The sequence below is a fragment of the Euphorbia lathyris genome, chromosome 7 (assembly GCF_963576675.1).
Source record: "Euphorbia lathyris chromosome 7, ddEupLath1.1, whole genome shotgun sequence".
NCBI classification, from domain to species: domain Eukaryota; kingdom Viridiplantae; phylum Streptophyta; class Magnoliopsida; order Malpighiales; family Euphorbiaceae; genus Euphorbia; species Euphorbia lathyris.
Window position 1 is genome coordinate 3795037 of NC_088916.1, and position 21342 is coordinate 3816378.

The 21342-nt window shown below is 37.0% G+C and overlaps 1 protein-coding gene across 1 annotated transcript; it reads right to left on the bottom strand.

The window, feature by feature from the left end:
- Positions 1-2159: 2159 nt before the first annotated feature.
- Positions 2160-7763, bottom strand: LOC136200930 (probable phytol kinase 3, chloroplastic). Its single transcript, XM_065991430.1, has 6 exons — positions 7416-7763; positions 4822-4889; positions 4613-4744; positions 4136-4251; positions 2764-2878; positions 2160-2558 (listed from the first exon to the last, which is right to left on the bottom strand). The coding sequence occupies exons 1-6, from the start codon at positions 7716-7718 to the stop codon at positions 2381-2383; spliced, it is 912 nt and encodes a 303-aa protein (XP_065847502.1). The 5' UTR covers positions 7719-7763; the 3' UTR covers positions 2160-2380.
- Between the last annotated feature and the right edge of the window lie 13579 nt (positions 7764-21342).

Sequence of the window (21342 nt, forward strand, 5' to 3'; positions counted from 1 at the left end):
TGTGGTTTCATGGTAAATGTCATTCTGCACAACTTTAATTCTTGAATATTTTCATTTTGAGGTCGTTAACGGTCATTTTGAGAAGTTAGTTAAAATTGAGTGGCTACCGGTGTTAAAAAGTGTAAAATTCAATGGCCACATTGGGAAAAAATGAAGTTTAGTGGCCATAATGTGAAAATGGGTAAAGTTCAGTGACCATAGGTGTAATTTACCCCTTTATCCAAATAATAATAATACTAAAACTAAAACTCAACTAATTAAGTGAACATTTGAAAAGTGGAAAAGAGGAAAGATGCATCTTTGTACTTAGTTAGTCCTTGGATAGGATTAGGATTAAGCATGCATATGCATATCTTTTCAAAAAAAAAAAAAATCTATATGCATATCTTCTCAATAAAGCATATTTAATAATAATAAAATAATTATTAATTAAAAAAGATGTACATGGATGCATAATTAAAAGACAAATGGATATTTCCATAATAGTCATATATATATATCACATGATTTTGTTGGGTTGATGTGACCTTCAAACTATATAGTTGTTATATTAATTAATGATAATTTGTTATGAGACAAAGCATTCTATATGTTCCCTTGAACAACTTTCTTATTGTCCCATTGAAGGAACCTTCTTAATTTCTCTTTGATTATATAAATAGTTATGCATATATGTTTTTGTATTTGTTTTTTTTAGCACATATGTCTCTGTATCAATTAAACAGTAAAATATGTTTTTGTAATTGTTAACAACAAATAAATATACCATTATTTGAACAGTGGGCATATTTGGCCTAACTCAGTTAGTCTAGTCATCACATTACTAATGTAACACCAATTAAATTCAGAATTCTAATAGAGGATGATTTTTCATCAGTAATTCTATCGGTATGGTCTTTTTTAACGACAAATTTGGAGAGATCAACACGTAAAATTTAGTAGTATAAAATTTCATCACTAAATCATTTGACATAATATTTTTTAGTTGAGGATGGCAGGTGAGGTGAAGGTGTTGCGTTGTTAGTACAATTTTTAGTTTGTTAGATTAGGACATTTTTAATATTATTTGAAAAATATGAGAATATATTTGGCTGTCTATTAAATATAGGAGCATATATGCTAAAACATACAACATATATGTAATAAATTTTGTCTACTATATTAGATTTGATAGTTTTGTTGGCAGTTTGTTCTTTATTTATAATTTTTCATTTTTTTTCTTTTTATGGGTGGTTGTGGTATATCTTCTATATGACTGTTATGTTTTCCTTCGTAGAAAAATAGATGAATTTTATCTATCATCACATAAATCTAACTCATTAAAAAACCGCGAAGTCATTTTCGGAGAAAAAACTATAAAGTCGATTCTGGTGTAGTGTGTTTCTCGTCCTTGTGTCAAAAACAATTTCAAGTGTTGTCTATTATTACTCTATCACGATATATGATATTGAAGATGTAAATTCAACATTTTCTAATTTACTTTTGGATTGTATTTTTTAATTACTTATGTCGAGATATACTATTTTTTCTATGAATGAAACAATTATTCTTCTTCTAAAAAACACACGTAATTATTGAGAGGGCTTAATACGTGAGTTTCTTGAACTTGGTCTAAAAAACCTATTCACTCCCTAAACTTACAAAATGTCTCATTAACCCTCTGAACTTACAAAATATCTCATTAGCTCCTAAACTTGTTTAAAGTGAAATGATTAGGTTTTTATATCCACGTGGCAAAACAAGAATGAATTTTGACAAATTGAAAAGCATACCAAATGAGAATGTAATTTTATGTAAAATTTTAGTTTATTAGGTTTCAAAACTACATATTCTTGTGTTAAAAAAATTCCAAATGAGATTGAAACCCTATCTCCGACTTCAATTCTTCATTTATTTGCTCACGAGTTACTCGTGAGCTTATTTGCTTATAAACATAATTAACGAGTTGTCCTGTTTGAACTCGGTTCATTAAGAAAATTATAGCTGCTTGCGAGCACTTCGTTTATTTATTCACGAGTTTTACTCGTGAGCTTGTTTGCTTACGAACATAAGTAATGAGCTGTTCGCGAGCAAAGCTCGTGAACAAATAAACGAACTGTTCACGAGCAGCTATAATTTTCTTAATGAATCGAGTTCGAACAAGATATTGAGCTCGAACCGAACAGAAAGCATTATGTCTTTTCCAAAGAAAAAGTTCATACACATGTAATGGCAGTTATCATCAGAATACAACTTTTCTACAGAGAAATTCTACAATACTCCCCGAGCAATTTACCCGACTAATCAATTGATACTACGAAACTAGATTAAAGCAAACGCGGCATATACGGGAATTGAATTGATACATATTATGTAACCAATACAAGTTGAGTTCTTGATATCAGAAAACAAGGCTTCCTAAAACCATAGAAGTAAGTGAAACTGTGAGATTATCATCAAGCTTAGTACTTATAGGCAGTGATTCAACAATGGCTGAAGCAACAGAAACCACCATGAAACCTATTACCATATCCCAGCTTTTCTCAACGTACCCGAATAACGAAAAATAGTACATATACCTGAGAAATTTTACCATTCCACTATCAAAACCGGTACATTGTGAGGCGACGTAAATAAACAGGGAGAAATTTTCCCGGTCAATGAAAATCATTTTGAATCCCACTGAATGGACATGATTGGTGGAAAAAAAAAATGTATATGCATATGTCGTGAATTCATTGGTCGGGAGTATTACTCCAGGGCATTGTGTGAGATGAAACTTACATTAGAGATGCCAAAAACCCGCATACTGCCATTGCAACACTACCGGCTATAGATTTATTCTGGTTGTATGGAAGTTTCTGAGTGCCGAATCGCCTCCCCACAATGTCTGCAATTCCTGAAAATAAAACCGTAGTTTCAGTATCATAGCAATGTGCAAATAGAGCCCGAAAGTACCCTTCTTTTATGCAAGTGTTGAAGTTTTATATTGAAGGAACAGATTGGACTATATCGGAGAAGGGATACAGGTCAAAATACTCCTAAAGTATTTGAATGTACGGAATTAGACCCGTGCAATAATACCCTCGTCGTTTTTGGTTTCAGTCTAGTTCAGTTTGCCATTTTCTAAATGCATACCGATGAAAACTACCGATAAACTGAAATCTGTTAATACTTGCCAATAGATTTTGAGGCGGAATCATTTAAAGAAGAGCGAAATTGAGCTAGACAAAAACGATTAGAGTTGCATTGCATCCTTGAAAAATCCAATTCAACAATATCGGAGAAGAGATACAGGTCAAAATACTCCTAAAGTATTTGAATGTGCGGAATTAGACCCGTGCAATGACACCATCATTGTTTTTGGCCGTGGTCTAGTTCAGTTTGCCATTATCTACATGCATACTGATGAAAACTACCAATAAACTGAAATCTGTTAATGCTTGCCGATAGATTTTCAGGCGGAATCATTTAAAAAAGGGCGAAATTGAGCTAGACAAAAGCGATGAGAGTTGCATTGCATCCTTCATAATGTTAAAGAGTTTATCCGATTGGACTATATCGGATAAGAGATACAGGTCAAAATACTCCCAAAGTATTTGAATTTGCACAATTAAACCCGCGCAATGATACCCTCCTCGTTTTTGGTCTTGGTTTAGTTCAGTTTGCCATTTTCTAAATATGTACCGATGAAAACTACCGATAAACTGAAATTTGTCAATACTCGCCAATAGATTTTCAGGCGGAATCCCTCAAAAAAGGGCGACATTGAGCTAGACAAAAACGATAAGAGTTGCATTGCATCCTTGAACATGTTAAAGACTTAATTGTGCATGCCCAAATACGGTAGGATAAAAATTTGACATAACCGGATTAAAGAATGTAGATGTAAGTACCCTCATCTTTTTTGGTATTGGTCTAGTTCAGTTTGCCATTTTCTAAATACATACCGATGAAAACTACCGATAAACTGAAATCTGTCAATACTCGCCAATAGATTTTCAGGCGGAATCCCTTAAAAGAGGGCGAAATTGAGCTAGACAAAAACGATGAGAGTCATTGCATCCTGCATAATGTTAAGACTTAATCGTGCATGCCCAAATATGGTAGGATAAAAAATGACCATAACCGGATTAAAGAATGTAGATGTAAGTACCATCTCCAGCACACAAGTTACAAATTGCTGCAATTGCGATCGGGGAAGTCCTCCAATATATTGCACAAGCCATCGTAATGGTTAAAGCATAGTAAAGCGGTCCTTTAAGAAGTTCCCTGATGCATAAACAAGAACGAATTGTGAAGTCACAAAGAGCATCAACAGAGCATTCTCTAAGAAGATCACTATAATGATTTCGTTCTCTGCTTAAACTGCCTCATCTGATAAAAATTTAGCACCAACCACTGTTATAACAACTTACTAGAAAATGTATCCAAATCCTTTATTCTTTCGTGTCAAATAGGATAATCCAGAAGAGCCGGATTTTTAGTTTCTGAACAAGCTGGACTGAATCATTCAAAGCAAAAACGAAACCACTCTCAGAAGGGCAAAGCACTACTATGCGTGCAGGTCTATGGGATACTGAAAATTTTAAAGCATGCAACCGAAATTGAATTTATATTAAGAAGTTGCAACCTGTGGTCGCCGAATCTGCTCATTGATTTTACTGTTGCTTCATCCTTCCATATCCCTGATCCCAAAAGAAGCATCCGGAATATGTTGAGGCCTGGCGTTAATGATGCAAGAATTGCTCCACGATGTCCGGAACTGTAATGGCCAGGAATAGACATTCATCAACCAGACAACTAGTGAATTGTGGAAAGTTCGATTAGACGAGAGATTACCTGAACAAGGGCCAGCAAAGCATGAAAACGAGTCCAATGCTTATGTGAACAAGCTTCCTGTTCAGTTTCTAAAGATAAATAATAAAGGATAAGCAACCTCTAGGACAAGCAGGAAAAGAGGATTTTTTTTTTTACTGTGGAGAAAATGAAATTATTCTGGTTTTTTTACACTAAAATAGTTCGATTTCTTGAGAAAAAAAAATCATAAACAATGACATACACACAACATTAGGAAATTGTTCTGCAAAAATAAATGGTAATACATTTGAAATGGGTAAATTACACCCATGGCCCCTCAACTTTAGCCTTTCTTTATGACTCCTCAACTTCAAAACCGCACATAAAAGTCTTTGAACGTTTCCCTTTACAAGCATCAAAGCTACTTATCAAAGTGAAGGACCACAAAATGACCGTTGGTGACATCAAAATAGAAAGTCCAAGAATTCACATTATCCATGGAACCACGTCTTTTATTATCCATAATCATCCTTTTCGGAGCATTCTCTCCGTAGACAACCACTTCCTCTCTTAACCAAACAACACTTAAAACCAAAAAGTTCAAGAATTTAAGTTGCTTAGAATATGATCCCCGTCTGCTCTACAATGGAGGGTTACATGCTACTGTAGTAGTCAAAGATTAAGGGACTTTTATGTTTAGTAAAGGACAAAGTTCAGAGACTTTTATATATGGTTTTAAAGTTCACGGGACATAAACAAAGTAAGGCCAAAGTTGAGAGGCCATGGCTGTAATTACCCCATTTGAAATGTCAATATAACCAGATTGTTTCATAACATCGGAAAGATAAGAGCATCTATGTACCAAATGAAGAGAAGATAAATAGAAAAGCAGATATTATCTACAAGTCCATTCCTGTAACGATGTTAATAGCATTATTATATGGTTGCTGTTGCAGACAAAGACACAAAGTACTCATTCCTAAAACAAACAGCTAATTTGAGATCTATATTGCTTTTCATGTCAATTGAAAAGGAAAGAAAATAAGAGTCCATGTGCCATAGTAACACAAACAACATCAATCAATCTCACCATAGAAAAACAAAAAACATAGAATGTTATGAAATTACACCCATGGCTCGCCTAAACTTTGAACTTACTTCCATTATGGCCCCTGAACTTCATAACCAAACATTATAGCCTCTAAACTTTAGACTTTACTAACATATGTTAATTGCCCCTTTTAACGTTGACCACGTCAAAATGACCAATGATGATCTCAAAATGAAAAAGTCTAAGAATTAAAGTTTTTTAAAACCATATTTTCCATGAAATCACTGTTTTTTTCTTTTACAAATCGCAATTTTTGGATATTTCACCCTCTAAACAACAACGTTCTCTCTCCTAACAAACAATCACCTAAATATGACCTCAAAACCAAAACATTGAAGAATTGAAGTTACTCAGAATATCATTTCTACCCGTTCTATAAAGAAGGTTAGCTGTTGAGTGATCGTATTTATCAACATTAAAAGGGGCGTGTAAAGTTTAGGTAATGTTCAGTTTTGAAGTTAGGGAGTGCAAAGTTCAGGGGCCTTGGGTGTAATTTATACATGCTATGATTGCCGGATCATTTTTCCTGAAAATAGGTATTCGAATTGAGAATTGAATCCCACACTGTATGAGCTAGAAAATGAAGAATCAAATCAAATGCCAAATAGATGTCCTAATATGTGCAACTAAATTTGGGAATATATAGCAACATAGGTTGCTTTAACTCTCGATAGAACTTCCTTATCTTTGGTATCTAACCTAACCACATAAACATTACTTAAAGTCAACTTCAAAACACAGAGTTCAGGCAAGAACAAGTTACTACATCTTTAAATTTGTCTTTTTTTGGTACTTGAAATGTGAAATTGAAAGCCCCAATTCTACAATAACAATCGAAATTAACAGCAAGTTGCCATTGTAAGTCATGAAAATTAACTTCAAAAGACATAGTTCAAGGCAAGAACAACAAATTGCTATATCTTTTATTTTGTTATTTTCACTTTTTGGTACTTGAAATGTGAAACTGAAAGCCCCAATTCTACAATAACAACGAAATTAACAGCAAGTTGCCATTGTAAATCATGAAAATTACTTAAACTCAACTTCAAAAGACAGAGTTCAAGGCAAGAACAACAAATTGCTATATGTTTTATTTTGTTATTTTCACTCTTTGGTACTTGAAATGTGAAATTGAAAACCCCAATTCTACAATAACAACGAAATCAAAAGCAAGTTGCCATTGTAAATCATGAAAATTACTCAAACTCAACTTCAAAAGACAGAGTTCAAGGCAAGAACAACAAATCGCTATATCTTTTATTTTGCTATTTTCACTTTTTGGTACTTGAAATGTGATTGAAAGCCCCAATTCTACAATAACAACGAAATTAACAGCAAGTCGCCATTGTAAGTCATGAAAATTACTTAAACTCAACTTCAAAAAGCATAGTTCAAGGCAAGAACAACAAATCGCTATATCTCTTATTTTGTTATTTTCACTCTTTGGTACTTGAAATGTGAAATTGAAAGCCCCAATTCTACAACAACAAAGAAATCAACAAGAACTTGCCGTTGTAAGTCAAACCTGGTCGAAGATGCGTCGAGTAGCGGTTTCTCCCCAAATTCGAAGAACCAAGAGAGCAATTGAACTGGATAAAGCAGAGGCATAGAGATCGGAAACCACTGGATTTGAATGGAGCATTGTGGCCTTGATTGACCGAAGATGCTGGAACTTAGCTCGTAGTCTGGGTGTAGCAGATGAATTTGAAAGAAGAGAAAATGAGTTGGATTTTTGAATTGGCCTGAGAGGTAGGAGAAAATGGCGAGAAGAACTAGAGTGGGAAGAAGGAGAGCGATAGCAGTACAATAAATTTGGTACTGCTTCCATTAATGAGTTTGAATCTGATTTTTGTTTTATGTTTTACAGTGTCAATATATCTCTGTTGTGGTAGTTGAAAGGTAAGGGAAAGTGTTTTCTTTGTAAAACACAATTTAATTTTGTCCTTTCTTCGACTCGGTTCGGCTCGGCTCGGCTCGTGAGAAAATTAAACGAGCTCGATCTCGAGTTTAACATTCTTTTCGTGAGTTGTCTATGAGCTGTTCCCAAGCTTATTAATGAATTTATTTACGAGTATTTTGCAAATTTCGTTCATAAACTTCGTTCGCGAACAACTCATTGATTATATTGATTTAAAAATTTTGTAATACAAAACTATATAATTTTAAAACATAGAAAACTACGTTCTTTTATCTTTCCTTCATTATAGAAATATTATTATTAAAATAAGAATTGAACCAAATTTATTCACGAGTAAGTTCATGAACGTTATAATCGAGTTTGCTCATTAACTTGTTCATATACATATAATCGAGCATGCTCGTGAACTTTCAAGCGAGATTCGTCGTGCTCAAGCTCGGCTAGATAAATCGAACCAAACATGGTCGAGCTTTTACCGAGCCGAACATCGAGCCACTCATGAGGGACTCTGCTCATTTACCGCCTTACAGATAGATACATGTGACTTTTTTATTAAAAAATTTTGAGGTCCTCGCCGTTAGAAAATCAAATTTTTATAGTAACTTTTTGATTCAGAGGTTAGTAATAGTTGTTTATTGTTCTAGTTAGTTGTTTGTTGTTAATGTTAGTTTTTTTTATTAATAACTAATTAATTATTAGTGTTTCGTAAAATTATGATGATAATGGTTTTTGTTAGTATGTAAAAATGGCTAAAATGAATTTAAATTAATCGATAAATAAATTATAAAAAAACTATATTTTAATCCTCTCAGATCTATTTCTCTCTTTTAGATCTTTTTCTCTCTTTTAGATCTATCTCTTCTCTTTCAGATCTCTCAGATCTGTTGTCATGGTGAAGAATTTTTATGAAGATTGAGAGTTTTGAGATCTATCTCTTCTCTTTTAGATCTTTCTCTCTCTTTTAGATCTATCTTCTCTTTTTCAGATCTATCTTCTCTCTCTCAGATCTGTTGTCATGGTGAAGAATTTTTATGAAGATGGAGAATTTTGAGATCTATATTCTCTCTCTCAGATCTATTTCTCTCTTTTAGATCTTTTTCTCTCTTTTAGATCTATCTCCTCTCTTTCAGATCTCTCTTCTCTCTCTAAAACACAGGATCAATTTTATAACTCAATTTTTTTTTCTCTCTCTCTCTCTCAATTAGTTATATCTAATAAAATAGACTCCTCCAAATACGAGTCTTTTTCCTTTTCTCTCTCTCTCTCTCTCTCTCTCTCTCTCTCTCTCTGTGGCGATGACGAAGGCGACTGCGAAGGGAAGGGTGGATTGGTCGGTGAAGGCGGGCGGAAGGCCGGTGTTGGAGCTGGCGAGTCCGGTTGCGGGGCACGGGCTGGGTGCAGATCTGGTACAGGAGGAGGCTTGGGCGGCTGATGATGGGAGATCAGAAGGATCTCCTCGGGGTAGACGGTGGAGTAACGAAAGACCGAGGAATCGGTCCAGGGATCGTAGTAGATCGGAGTGGGCTGATGGTGGGGAGGCAGATCTGGTTAATTCGGTGCCTGTTTCGGTGGTTGGGGTGGCCGATCTGGATCAAGGAAGGGAGGGTTCTGCGGCTGCCGCGTCTGGCGTTGGGGAAGGAGAAGGTCCAATGTTTTCGGCTGTGGACCGTGGGGTTGAGCAGAACGTTGTGATGGGGGGGACGCGTCCTGCGCTTGGTGCTCTGGGAGTGCCGGCCGCACAAGCAGGGTATTCTTTGCGGCTTGCCCAGGCCGCGCTGGCCGCGCAGGCCGTGCTTGCCGCGCAGGCCACGCAGGCAGCGCAGGCCGTGCAAGCCGCGCAGGCATTTGTGCCGGGGGACTTAAGTCTTTTACTTCCGGGACAAACTATGGAAGGTGTTTCATCCCCAGGCACTCGGGTTACTCAGGGCCAGCATGCCCAAGGTTATCAAAAGGATGGGGGAGCTCCCTCCTGGAGGGATAAGTTGTTAGGGGTGGTGGAGGAGGAACCCATGATGGAGGAGGATACTTTTGAGAACGATGATGGGGATTTTCTCTCCGATTCCGATTCTGAGGATGGTCAGCTGAGAACCCTTTGTGTCCTAGGATCCGTCTTTCCTCAGAAGACAAGCGGGTCATGAGATCCAAGTGGAAATGGGCATTAATTGTCACTGTTTTGGGGAAAAGAATCAGTTTCAACTACTTTGCCCAGAGGATTCAGGCTCAATGGGCTAAGAAAGGGAAGGTTACCATCACTGACCTTGATAATGACTATTATGTCATTAGATTCACAAGGGCTGAGGATTACAATGCGGTGGTCAATAGTGGACCGTATATTATCTCCAATCATGTTTTGGCTCTGAGACCTTGGGTCCCAAATTTTGACCCCCATGACTGCTCTGTTAACAGAATCCTTACTTGGGTTAGGTTCCCAAGCATTCCTCTTGAATACTATAGTGATAGATTCCTGAACAAGATTGGTAGCCTGGTTGGTAAGGTCCACCATGTCGATAAGACTACCATTGGGGCAGTAAGAGGCAAGTTTGTCAGGGTCTGTATTGATATTGATCTTGCTAAGCCTCTTCTTTCTCAATTCTGTATTCAGAATAAGGTTTTTCATATTGAATATGAAGGTATACATAATATCTGTTTTGAATGTGGTATGTTTGGCCATACATTTGAGGGATGTCCTAAGAAGAGGAAGGAGGCGGAGGAGTTGATGCAACCTATCATAGGTGGAGCTGAGAAAAGTCAAGGGGAAGAAAGGAGTTTTGGGCCATGGATGCTGGCCAAGAGGTCAGTGAGAAGGAAGCCAAGTGCTAATGTTAGTTCTATTCATCCGCCAGATATTAGTCGGAAGATGACTACGCTCTAGATTTCCCCTGAGATCAAGGTCAGACCCCCGGATATCAAGAAGAGGAGTGAGGCTGGTGTGGTCTCAGCTTCTGGCTCGGGGTCTAGGTTCGGTGTCTTGTCCCTGGAGGAAGGTCGGGAATCGGACCCTTCCAATGAACAGATTGATTTGAGCATGCCTGGTCTGGAATCGGCCGAGCCTATTTCTAGTCGGGGTAAATCTATTAATCCCCTATTTGTCTCTGATGCTAAGGATAAAGGGAGCTTCCAGTCTCACCTTTCTACAGGGGAAGGGTCGAGTAGTAAGGCTGTTTCTCTGAATCCTCCTGTGGATGCTCCTATTGGAAAAGCTATAGGAGTGAGTAAGATGAACATGAAGAAACTTAAAGTGAAACCTAAGAAGAACCTTAATGGGTTAGACTCTTGGGCTAAAAGGGGACCTTCTGGGACTTCCTCTAGGCTCTCAGGAGCCCCGAATAAATACCCGATCTAGGGTTTGGGCTTGTGTTAGTAGTCTTCCTTTCTGATGGATTTCTTTGTTTGGAATGTTAGAGGTGCGGCGAGCAAGGCAACCCGCATTCATGTTAATGATCTTATTAAACAGTTTAACCCCTCCTGTTTTGTTCTTCTAGAGACCAAGGTCAGTGGAGCCAAAGCAGACGAGGTGGTTAGAAAGTTTAAGAATTGGAATTATGTTAGATCGGAGGCTACTGGCTGGGCTGGGGGGATTTGGCTCTTTTGGAAGCCAGGTCTTGTTAATATTGATATTGTTAGTATTGACTGTCAGTTCATTCATAGTAAGGTGTGCTACCCTGGTAATAAACCTTTCTTTGTTACCTTTGTTTATGCCGATCCTGTTCTTTCTAATCGTACAAGGTTGTGGGAGATCCTTCATTCTATTAGCTCTAACATGGTGGAGGCTTGGTTGGTGGCCGGGGATTTTAATGATATTGCCCTTTTAAGTGATCAGAGAGGAGGGGGTAATCATTATGTGAACCGGTGCCTTAACCACAAGCGTAGTATGGATCTGTGTGGGCTTTCAGACCTGGGTGCTGCTGGCCACAAATTTACCTGGAAAAGAAATAGCTTGTTTGTGAGGTTGGATAAGGTGTATGCTAATGTTGCGGCTATCTGTAGGTTTCCTGAGGTCAAGGTGCTGAATCTCCCCTTCCGTCACTCTGACCATTGCCCTATCCTCATTAATTTGGTCAAAAGTAACCGGCTGAAAGGTAACAGACCCTTTAGATATCTTGTGGCTTGGGATTCTCATCCCGACTTTAGGAATTTCGTGAAAACCAATTGGCATCTCCACTCTGATGTTCTCCTCGCTGCTGAGGAATTCAGAAGGAAGGTGGTTGTTTGGAATAAAGACATCTTTGGCCATATTATCAGGAGGAAGAATAAACTCTTGAGGAGGATGGAAGGCGTTCAGCGTTGCTTGGAGGCTCGTTTCGACCATAGCTTAAATGGTCACCTTAGAGCTCTCCAGAACGAGTTGGAAGCTGTGCTTAGACAGGAAGAGCTTCTTTGGTTCCAGAAGTCTAGGAAGGCCTGGATTCAAGACGGGGATCGGAATACCAGGTTTTTTCATCTCTCTACGATCATTAGGAGACAGAGGAATATGATTGATGCTATCAAGGACGCTAGTGGCGAGTGGATTTTTGAGGAGGAAGACATTCGTCGCTCAGCCCTTGATTTTCTACAAGGACTTGTTTAGAGAGGAAGCTGTGGACTTGGAGAGTGCCCACTCTGGTATTTCCTTTCCTCGTTTGGGGGAGGAGGCTATTAAAGATGCTTTCCATCCTATTGACCTTAAAGAGATTGATCTGGCCTTCTCTAGCATAGGGTCCACTAAGGCTCCTGGGATTGATGGTATCCCCGCTAGTTTCTATCATAAACACTGGGATACTGTTAAGGAGGGCATATACAGTTTTGTGTTAGGTGTTTTTGGTGGCTCTAACGATATCAGGTCGGTTAATAAAACCCTCATTGTCTTGATTCCTAAGGTTGTTAAGCCTTCCTCCTTCCTCCAGATGAGACCCATCAGTCTTTGTAATGTTTTGTATAAAGCTATTACTAAGATTGTGGCTAACAGAATCCGGAAGATCCTTCCGAATATAATTAGCCAGAACCAAGGGACCTTTGTTCCTGGTAGACAATTGATGGATAACGTTGTTATTGCCCAGGAGGTTGTCCATTCTATGAAGATTAAGAAAGGTAAGAAAGGGATTGTGGCCCTCAAACTGGATCTGGAGAAAGCCTATGATAGATTGAACTGGAGCTTTCTTCTAGATAGTTTAGCCAAAGCTGGCATCCCGGAGAACTGGAGGATTTTGATTGAGAAGTGTATCTCCTCTCCTGTTTTCCAGGTCATGATCAATGGGGACATGTCGGATGAGTTTTCTCCCTCCAGAGGAATTCGTCAAGGAGATCCTATGAGTCCCTTCCTCTTTGTTATTGCCATGGAAAGACTGTCTCACCTGATCCAAGAGGCGGTGTGCAAAGGGACTCTCCACCCTGTTTCTATCAACAGACATTGCCCCCCTATTACCCATTTACTCTTTGCTGATGACGTCATGCTTTTCGTTGAGGGTAATGAGGAGCAAATTAAAACAGTTATGGATATCCTTGATTGTTTTTGCGAGGCTTCTGGCCAGAAGGTTAACATCCAAAAGTCCCGTATGCTTTGTTCCAAAAATATGGACAATAGCTTGTGCAGAAGACTGAGTGAGCTCTCTGGCATACCTCTGACGAACTCTTTGGGGAAGTATCTTGGGGTTCCTCTTCACATTGACAGGGTTTCCAAAGCCTCTTTCAAGGATATTTTGGACAAAACTAATGGTTTGTGTGCTAGCTGGAAAGCTAATTCTCTTTCCCTTGCAAGTCGCCTTACCTTGATCCAGTCAATTAACTGCGCTGCTCCGAACCACATCATGCAGGCCTGTAAGCTTCCTGAGCCTGTCCTTAGTGACCTGGATAAGATAAATCGGCGTTTCCTGTGGGGTGAGTCTGGAGATGGGAGAAAGGTTCACCTGGTCCCGTGGAAGGAAGCTTGCCAGTCTAAAAACAGGGGGGTCTTGGTATTAGGCAGGCAAAGGACAATAATAAAGTCCTGTTAATGAAACTTCTTTGGAGAATGTGGCAATGCCCCTCCTCCCTTTGGGTCCGTCTCTTGTGCGGGAAGTATCGGAAAGATAGAATCTTTGGTGGCCCGAAGGAGAGGGTTGTTAGCTGTTCCTTCCTCTGGAAAGGGCTTAGTGCCGTGTTTGCTGAATTCTGTACGGGGATTGGCCTGGAGGTGGGTAATGGTAGATCTATTAGCTTCTGGTATGACACCTGGATTGGTGATAAACCGCTGATTGATGTGTGTAATGCCCCTCCGTCGGCTGATCTCCTTTCCTGGAAAATTGCTGATGTGGTGGACTCGGGGGAAGACTGGATCTGGTCAAAGTTCGGCTCTTTCTTTAGTCTGGAGACCCTTCTTAACATTAGAGGAGTGAAGATTAGCAATCAAGAGGAGGATAAGGATAGACATTGCTGGGCCTTGACGAATAATGGTACTTATTCTTGTAAATCGGCCTATGAAGCTTTTACCCCTAATAGGGCTGATCCTCCCTTGGAGATTTGGAAGTCCATATGGTCCCTCAAGATCCCTTACCGTATCAAGAGCTTCCTTTGGCTGGGTATCAAAGACAGGCTCCTTACGAATGCAGATAGGCACAGAAGGCACTTGACTGAGTCTAGTGCCTGTAGTAGATGCAGAGACAATATGGAAACCTTGTGCCATGCCTTGAGGGATTGCCCAAATAGTAAGAAGATCTGGGAAGGGATCCTCCCTCATCACATCCTCCCTTCCTTCATGGCCATTTCTGAAAGGGACTGGTTCTCTCAAGGAGCCAAGGGGAACTTGCTGGCCAACATGGAGCACGGTGCCATCCTCTTTGCTATTACTTGTCACCAAATCTGGAAGTGGAGGAATGAAGAATTATTTGCGGGTAAGGCTGTCCTTATTCCTGATTTACTATTTTTCTTCTCAAAGAAGCTCTTTGTTATTACTCAAAGCTTTGAACGAGATTCCCTTGTTCGCCCCTCCCCGGATAAAGAGATCCTGCTAGTTGGCTGGAGTAAGCCTAGAGAAGGGTTTGCTAAGTTGAATACTGATGGCTCCTGCCTTAGCAATGGCAGAATTGCTGCTGGAGGAGTTCTTCGGGATGCTGGTGGCAATTGGATGGCGGGGTTTACCCATAACTTGGGGACGGGCTCCTCCTTTTCTGCGGAGCTCTGGGGTATCTTGTCAGGTATTAAACTCGCCATTCGCATGGGTGTTAAAAAGCTCTCGGTGGAATCTGATAATCTGGAGGCTATTAACAGGATTTCAGATAGCCAGGCTGTTTGTCTGAAGAGCCAGAATCTCATCAAAGCTATTTTGAGGCTTCGTCCTGCCTTTGAGTATCTTAATTTCTCCCATATCTTTAGGGAGCAAAACCGCGTGGCGGATCGCTTAGCAGCTGCTGGGCATGGGAGAATGTTAGGTGTTTCTACCCTCTCTGTTCCTCCTTCTTTTCTTTTGCCTTCTCTCCTAGAGGATAGGATTGGGGTCAGCCTTCCTAGACTGATCCCGGTGTAGGTTTTTTTGTTGGTTTTGTTTTTTTTTCTTTCCTTTCTTACCAAAAAAAATAAAAAAAAAAATATAATATACAAATTAATAAAAATAATCTAAATAACTAAAAATATTAAAAATAATAATTTGTTAAACAGGGAAAAACATTATTTTTTTATAATAATAATATTGTTAGAAAAAAAATAACATTAGAAAAGAAACATATTAAAAATGATATTTTTTTCAAAATGAAACAAATACAAAGAATTAAAAAAATAGAAAAAATGAGTTTTTGGTAAAAAGGTTCAAAATGTTGTTGTTTTTCTCAATGTTATCAGAACAGGACCGGACATCAAACCGAATTGATGATTGGATCGCGGATTACTTGGTCGGACTGGATGGCTCGGATTGGTCGAACCGGATGACGTAATAAATAAATAATATTTATATACATTAAATATATATAATTAATTTAAAATTATTTTTATACATTATATATATCCAAAATAAATTATAAACAATTTTGGTTTGTTATTTTTTGTTAATTTGAATCTTAAATATATAACGAATAAATTAAATTCAGAATAAATTGAAATATATCAACGTATTCTATGCCATAAGATCTTTTTAAAAATATATTATAAACTCGAAACGGATAAATAATGAATGAGAAATTGATGCTCAAAGTGAACCACTTGAAATGGTTTGGAAGAAGATAAAATGAAATTAAACATTTACATCCCACATAGGAAAGAAATGAGAAACTTAACTAGTTTATAAGTAAATGGACTTTACAAGCCTTTAACCAATTACTAGGGAAAAGACTCTCTCACGCGCAGGGGGTGTACAATCGATTAACCATCGGGTTAGGGGTGCACCTGCACGTCGTGGGCGACGCGAATGCCGCACCATAATAAATTATATAATTGAAGTTGAATCACGAAATCTTTTCACAAAACATATACTCTACTATTTTATTATAGTTACATAATGAACATTCTCTTTTCTCACATCTCTCGGGAAGGAAATAGAGTTGCTGATGCTTTGGCAAAATTTGGAGTCTCTTCTTCAATGATGACATTTGTAGTATTTCACATTTGCGTTTCTCTTAAACTTTTCTCCTCTCCTCTTCTTTTAGTTTATTCTCTTTCCTCTCTTTTTGTTCAAACATTCACTTTTTTATTTTTTAATATATTGCGGGTTTGACTTTTCTTAGGCCACGGGTGCTCATCCCGCCCTAGTTCTGTCTCGTCCCAATTTTTATAAAAAAAAATATTAATGATAAGGTTTAATTTTACCAATAATAATAATAATAATAATAAGGCTTAATACATCTAAAGCCTTCTGAATTTGTCCAAAAAATTGATTGATCCTCCAAATTTATATTATTTTGCTAGCCCTCTCAACTTGGTTAAAATAACCTATTAGTTGCCTGGATTTGTTTAAAGTGACCTATTGGCCTTCTGAATTTACTTACAGTGATCTATTTGCACTCCTAAACTTGTTTAAAGTGATATGCACTGCAATTTGTCTAAATCAGTAAAAAAATTCAAAACTTAAAAAATAAAGGTGTAATTCGTAATTTTAAGTCTCTAAAACAAATTAACTTTCAATTGTGTGTATCTTTATGACGTTTTTACAGATTTGGGGACTTAATCATGACACTTTAAGCAAGTTTAGAGAAATAACGACACACTATATAAGTTCAGGGGGTATATTAAGCCTAATAATAATAACTATTTAGTTTAAGAAGTATATATGCGCATTAAATTGGATTATATTTTAATTTATAAATTTGATATTTCTAAAATTTATTAATTGATATTAAAGAAATATTTTTATTAGTATACTTTTTATAATAATGTTAATCTTTTACTATTTTCTGTAAAAATAAAATAGTTTATTATATTATAAGGTTAAATGTGAATAAAAATAGTGTATTTTATAGGATTTTATAAATTCCAATTGGACTCTGATTGAACCTTTAACTCTTGACCATTTGTCTTTTTTGGTTCCGCGACCGGTCTGATTTTGATAATCATAAAAAATTAATGATATGGTAAATTTAATCAAATAGTTATAAAGATATTTTAGTCTTTTACTTATAAATTGAATAAAAAAGACAATTTCAAAGTTCATCCAAATAACATGAAAAATAATAAAAAACCATGACACATGACAAATAATTAAATCTTAATTCTCTTAGAATTCCCAAATTTAACAATTGCTGTTTAAATGATGTTGTCAATTGATGTTAATTGTTGGATTTAAAAAAGGATAGAGACCAATTTATTTATTTTTATAGAATATGGATCGAATTGATTTCTTACCTATAATTTAGGGTGCAAATCGAGCTTATGGCTTATATTAAATGCGTGGGACAAACTCATTTAAATACTTTTGACTTATATATTAAATATGTGGGTCAAGGGTTATTTCACACACTTAGTGTAGGAAAATGACGAAATTGTCCTTAGTTGTTTTAAGGAAGAAAAATGTATTTTTTTTTTCTTTCTACGGAACAAGGGCGTGTGAACATCACGCCTCACCACGTGGTAAGGCGTGTAGATTTCACGTCTCACCACGTGGTGAAACGTGTTAACATCACGCCTCACCATATGGTGAGACGTACAAGCAATACGCCTAATCACGTGGTGAGGTGTAATAACCACACGCCTCACCACGTGGTGAGGCGTGATGTTCACACGCCCACGTGTGAATATTTTTTTTTCCAATTTTAAATTTTAATTATTATTATTCTAAACAATTCTAAATATTATAAGGGTAATTAATTTATTAGTCCCTATATTTTGACAAAACATACTGTTTAGTCCCTGTATTTTCAAAAACACATGGTAAGGTCCCTAACTTTTTTCTCAGTGAACTGTTTAGTCCTTCCGTCTGTTTGTTAGATTTTTTTACCGTTTATGACTTCAGAAATGACGAAATTACCCTTTACTATTTACCTTCAAACTTCAGAAGAGGAAATCCAATTTAGAAGAAGAAGCTATTTGTATGGAGAATAAGAAAAAGAACCGATACAATGCTTACGAATTTGAACGATTAAGAAGAAAATCAAGAAAAAGAACATTCAAAATTGATTTCAGATGCATTAGAGTTTAAAGGAAAGGAAAATAAAGGAAAAGAAGAACGCAAATCCAAATTGACTAACAGAATCTTCATGAGAGTCTAACGGCAGGGACTAAACAGTTCACTGAGAAAAACGTTAGGGACTTTACCATGTGTTTTTGAAAATATAGGGACTAAACAGTGTGTTTTATCAAAATATAGGGACTAATAAATTAATTACCCATATTATAATTATTCTAAAGATTTCTAAATATTATAATTATTAACATTATAATTAAATAATATACATGAAGTATTAATTATGTATTAAAATTTGTTAAAAACAATAAGTTCTACTAAATTCTAAACAAGGACTAAATTACAACAAGTCAATTCGTCTGGTTCCATTCCTCCATAATCTGCTATAGATCAGTCCTAACTGGTAGAGCCTATTTAGCAGGCACGAGTGTGATCGCCCGCTGAGCGACGCCTGCCAAAATGTTAACCCACTGCACAAAATTAAATGTTAGAAAAAAACATAGGTAAAACAATAATAAATAATAAAAAAACTTACATATTCGTTGTTGGAGCGAGAATGGTGGACCGGCGCATCCTAAGGGGCACGAAGCAGACGAGGATGTGAATATCGTCTGTACCACTCCATGTACCCGGCAACACAAGCACCAGGATCGGCTCCAACTAACTAGCATCTCCTCCGATCAACGCCCCTAATAGATGGAAATCTCCGCCAAGTATCATCAACTGTCACTCCGAAATGCACGAGTCTGTACGATACAGACTTCTATGGCTGAAATGCAGTATCGGGTCTAATATGCTCAGTCGGGATAGTCTGAACATAACCGACCTGATGAAGTACTCGGTCGGGCATATATGGCTCAACAATATCTCTACATCGTATCCACCCGGCGTAGGACACTCGAAGCTGATCATCATCGGCGACTGGACCATAAGGCAACCACATCACGTGCAAAAAAAAATATAATAACATGTTAATAAGAAATTACATTTATTTAAGTAAATTGTTGCAAGTTATAAAATATTATTTTACCTCGGCTGCCGTCATCTGGTCCAACTGTGCACGAAAGCTCTCGAGTCGAGAAGGCCTCCCTGCTTGGAGTCCCGACATCCCATCTGCACGCCCGGGGAGTAGTGTCTGGAGTTTGGAGTGGTAGTCGATGGGGCTGGAATGCCGAAAAGTATTCATATATCACGCCTAGAGGAGGGTCAAACATCCATATATACACGAGCACTCTCCTCTACTCGCTATCCCTAGCTGCCGATATAAGGTGACAAGTATAGCAGACCCCCAAGAACGTCCAACAGCCCCTGTGACGCCAGCGTGAACCTCCTGAAGATGGGACGGCCTGATCCTATCGTCACTCTTATCGACAAACAATGTGGATCCTAATATGAAAAGTAATAATGAAGATGACATTTAAATCCTAATTCTCTTAGAATTCCCAAATTTAACGATTAGAAGTATGCTGTTTAAAAGATGATGTCAATTGGTGTTAATTGTTGTATTTATAATAGATAGGGACCAATTTGCTAATTTTTAGAGAATAGGATCCAATTGATTCCTCCCTTATAATTTAGGGTGCAATTAAGCTTTATGCCTATATATTAAATATGCGGGACAAACTCATTTAAATATTTTTGACTTATATATTGAATACGCTTAATATATCATTTGCCCACTGAATTTGTCTAAAAAACTTGATTAGCCCCTGAACTTTTAAAGTGTTCCGATAGCTCTCTGAACTTACATAAAATATTCAGTTAGCGTAAAATGTAATCAATTGATCACTTGGTCGTAAAAAAGTAAGTTAAATACAGAAGATGTATTCCACGAGTCTTAAAAAAAGTAAAACGACCAAAATCAGAGTATACGATTCTAATATTAGAAAAGACAAGTTGTATAATTGAGCAAGCAATAACTTCATTTTTAATCTATTTTTTAATTCTGTAATAACATTTTAAGATGCGTGGAATACATCTTTCGGATTTAACTTACTTTTTTACGATCGAGTGATCAATTGATTACATTTTACGCAAGTTCAGTGGGCTAACTGAATATTTTATGCAAGTTCAAGAGATTATCGGAACACTTTAAAAATTCAGGGACCAATCAACCTTTTTAAATAATTTCAGAGGACAAATGATGTATTAGACCTATTGAATATGTGGGTCAAATTAATAAATGGAGTTGAAATTATATATGGTTATAGGTTGTGATTAAATTGTCATGCTATAATAATAATAATAATAATAATAATAATAATAATAATAAAAAAAGATAAGGTGTAAAAATAACTCTACCGCTTACCGCTAGAAGCAATTTTACTCATAACATCTAAAATGATGCAATTTTATGTTAGGAATTTATAAAATAAACGATCACAAAACCAAATTCCTCTTCCAGGACACAATGACAAAACGCGGAAATAAACACGGAATATAGAAATGAACAAACAAAAAAAAGAACACAATAATTTTTACAAGGTTCACCACCAAATCAGTGGCTAATCCTTGGAGCTACTGCAAGAAGCCCTTTACACTATAGGAGAATGAAGTACAAGTATTACAACACTCAATCACTCACTCACAACCTAAAACCCAAGTACACCCTACTTAGTTTTGATCACACACACAATTTACACAGGCGTGTAGAGTGAGAATTCCTGCAATACTTCTAAGCAAACACTCACAGCCTTTTTACAACTCTTCTCTCTTAATTCTCCAGAAATATGGAGCATCTATTTATAGGAAACAAATAACCCTAAAAATAGAATGTGATGCTTCGTAATCTTCATCTTCAATTAATGTGTTGTAGAGATCAAGATAACCTTTTAAATTCTTGACTAGGTTCAAAGTATAATCCTCCATCTCCTGGATAATAAATGCTTCATTTATTATGCACATAAAAACATACATGCACCTATTTTCAACATTTTACCTTTAACGTTGACAACCAAGAACAATTTTACCTTTAAC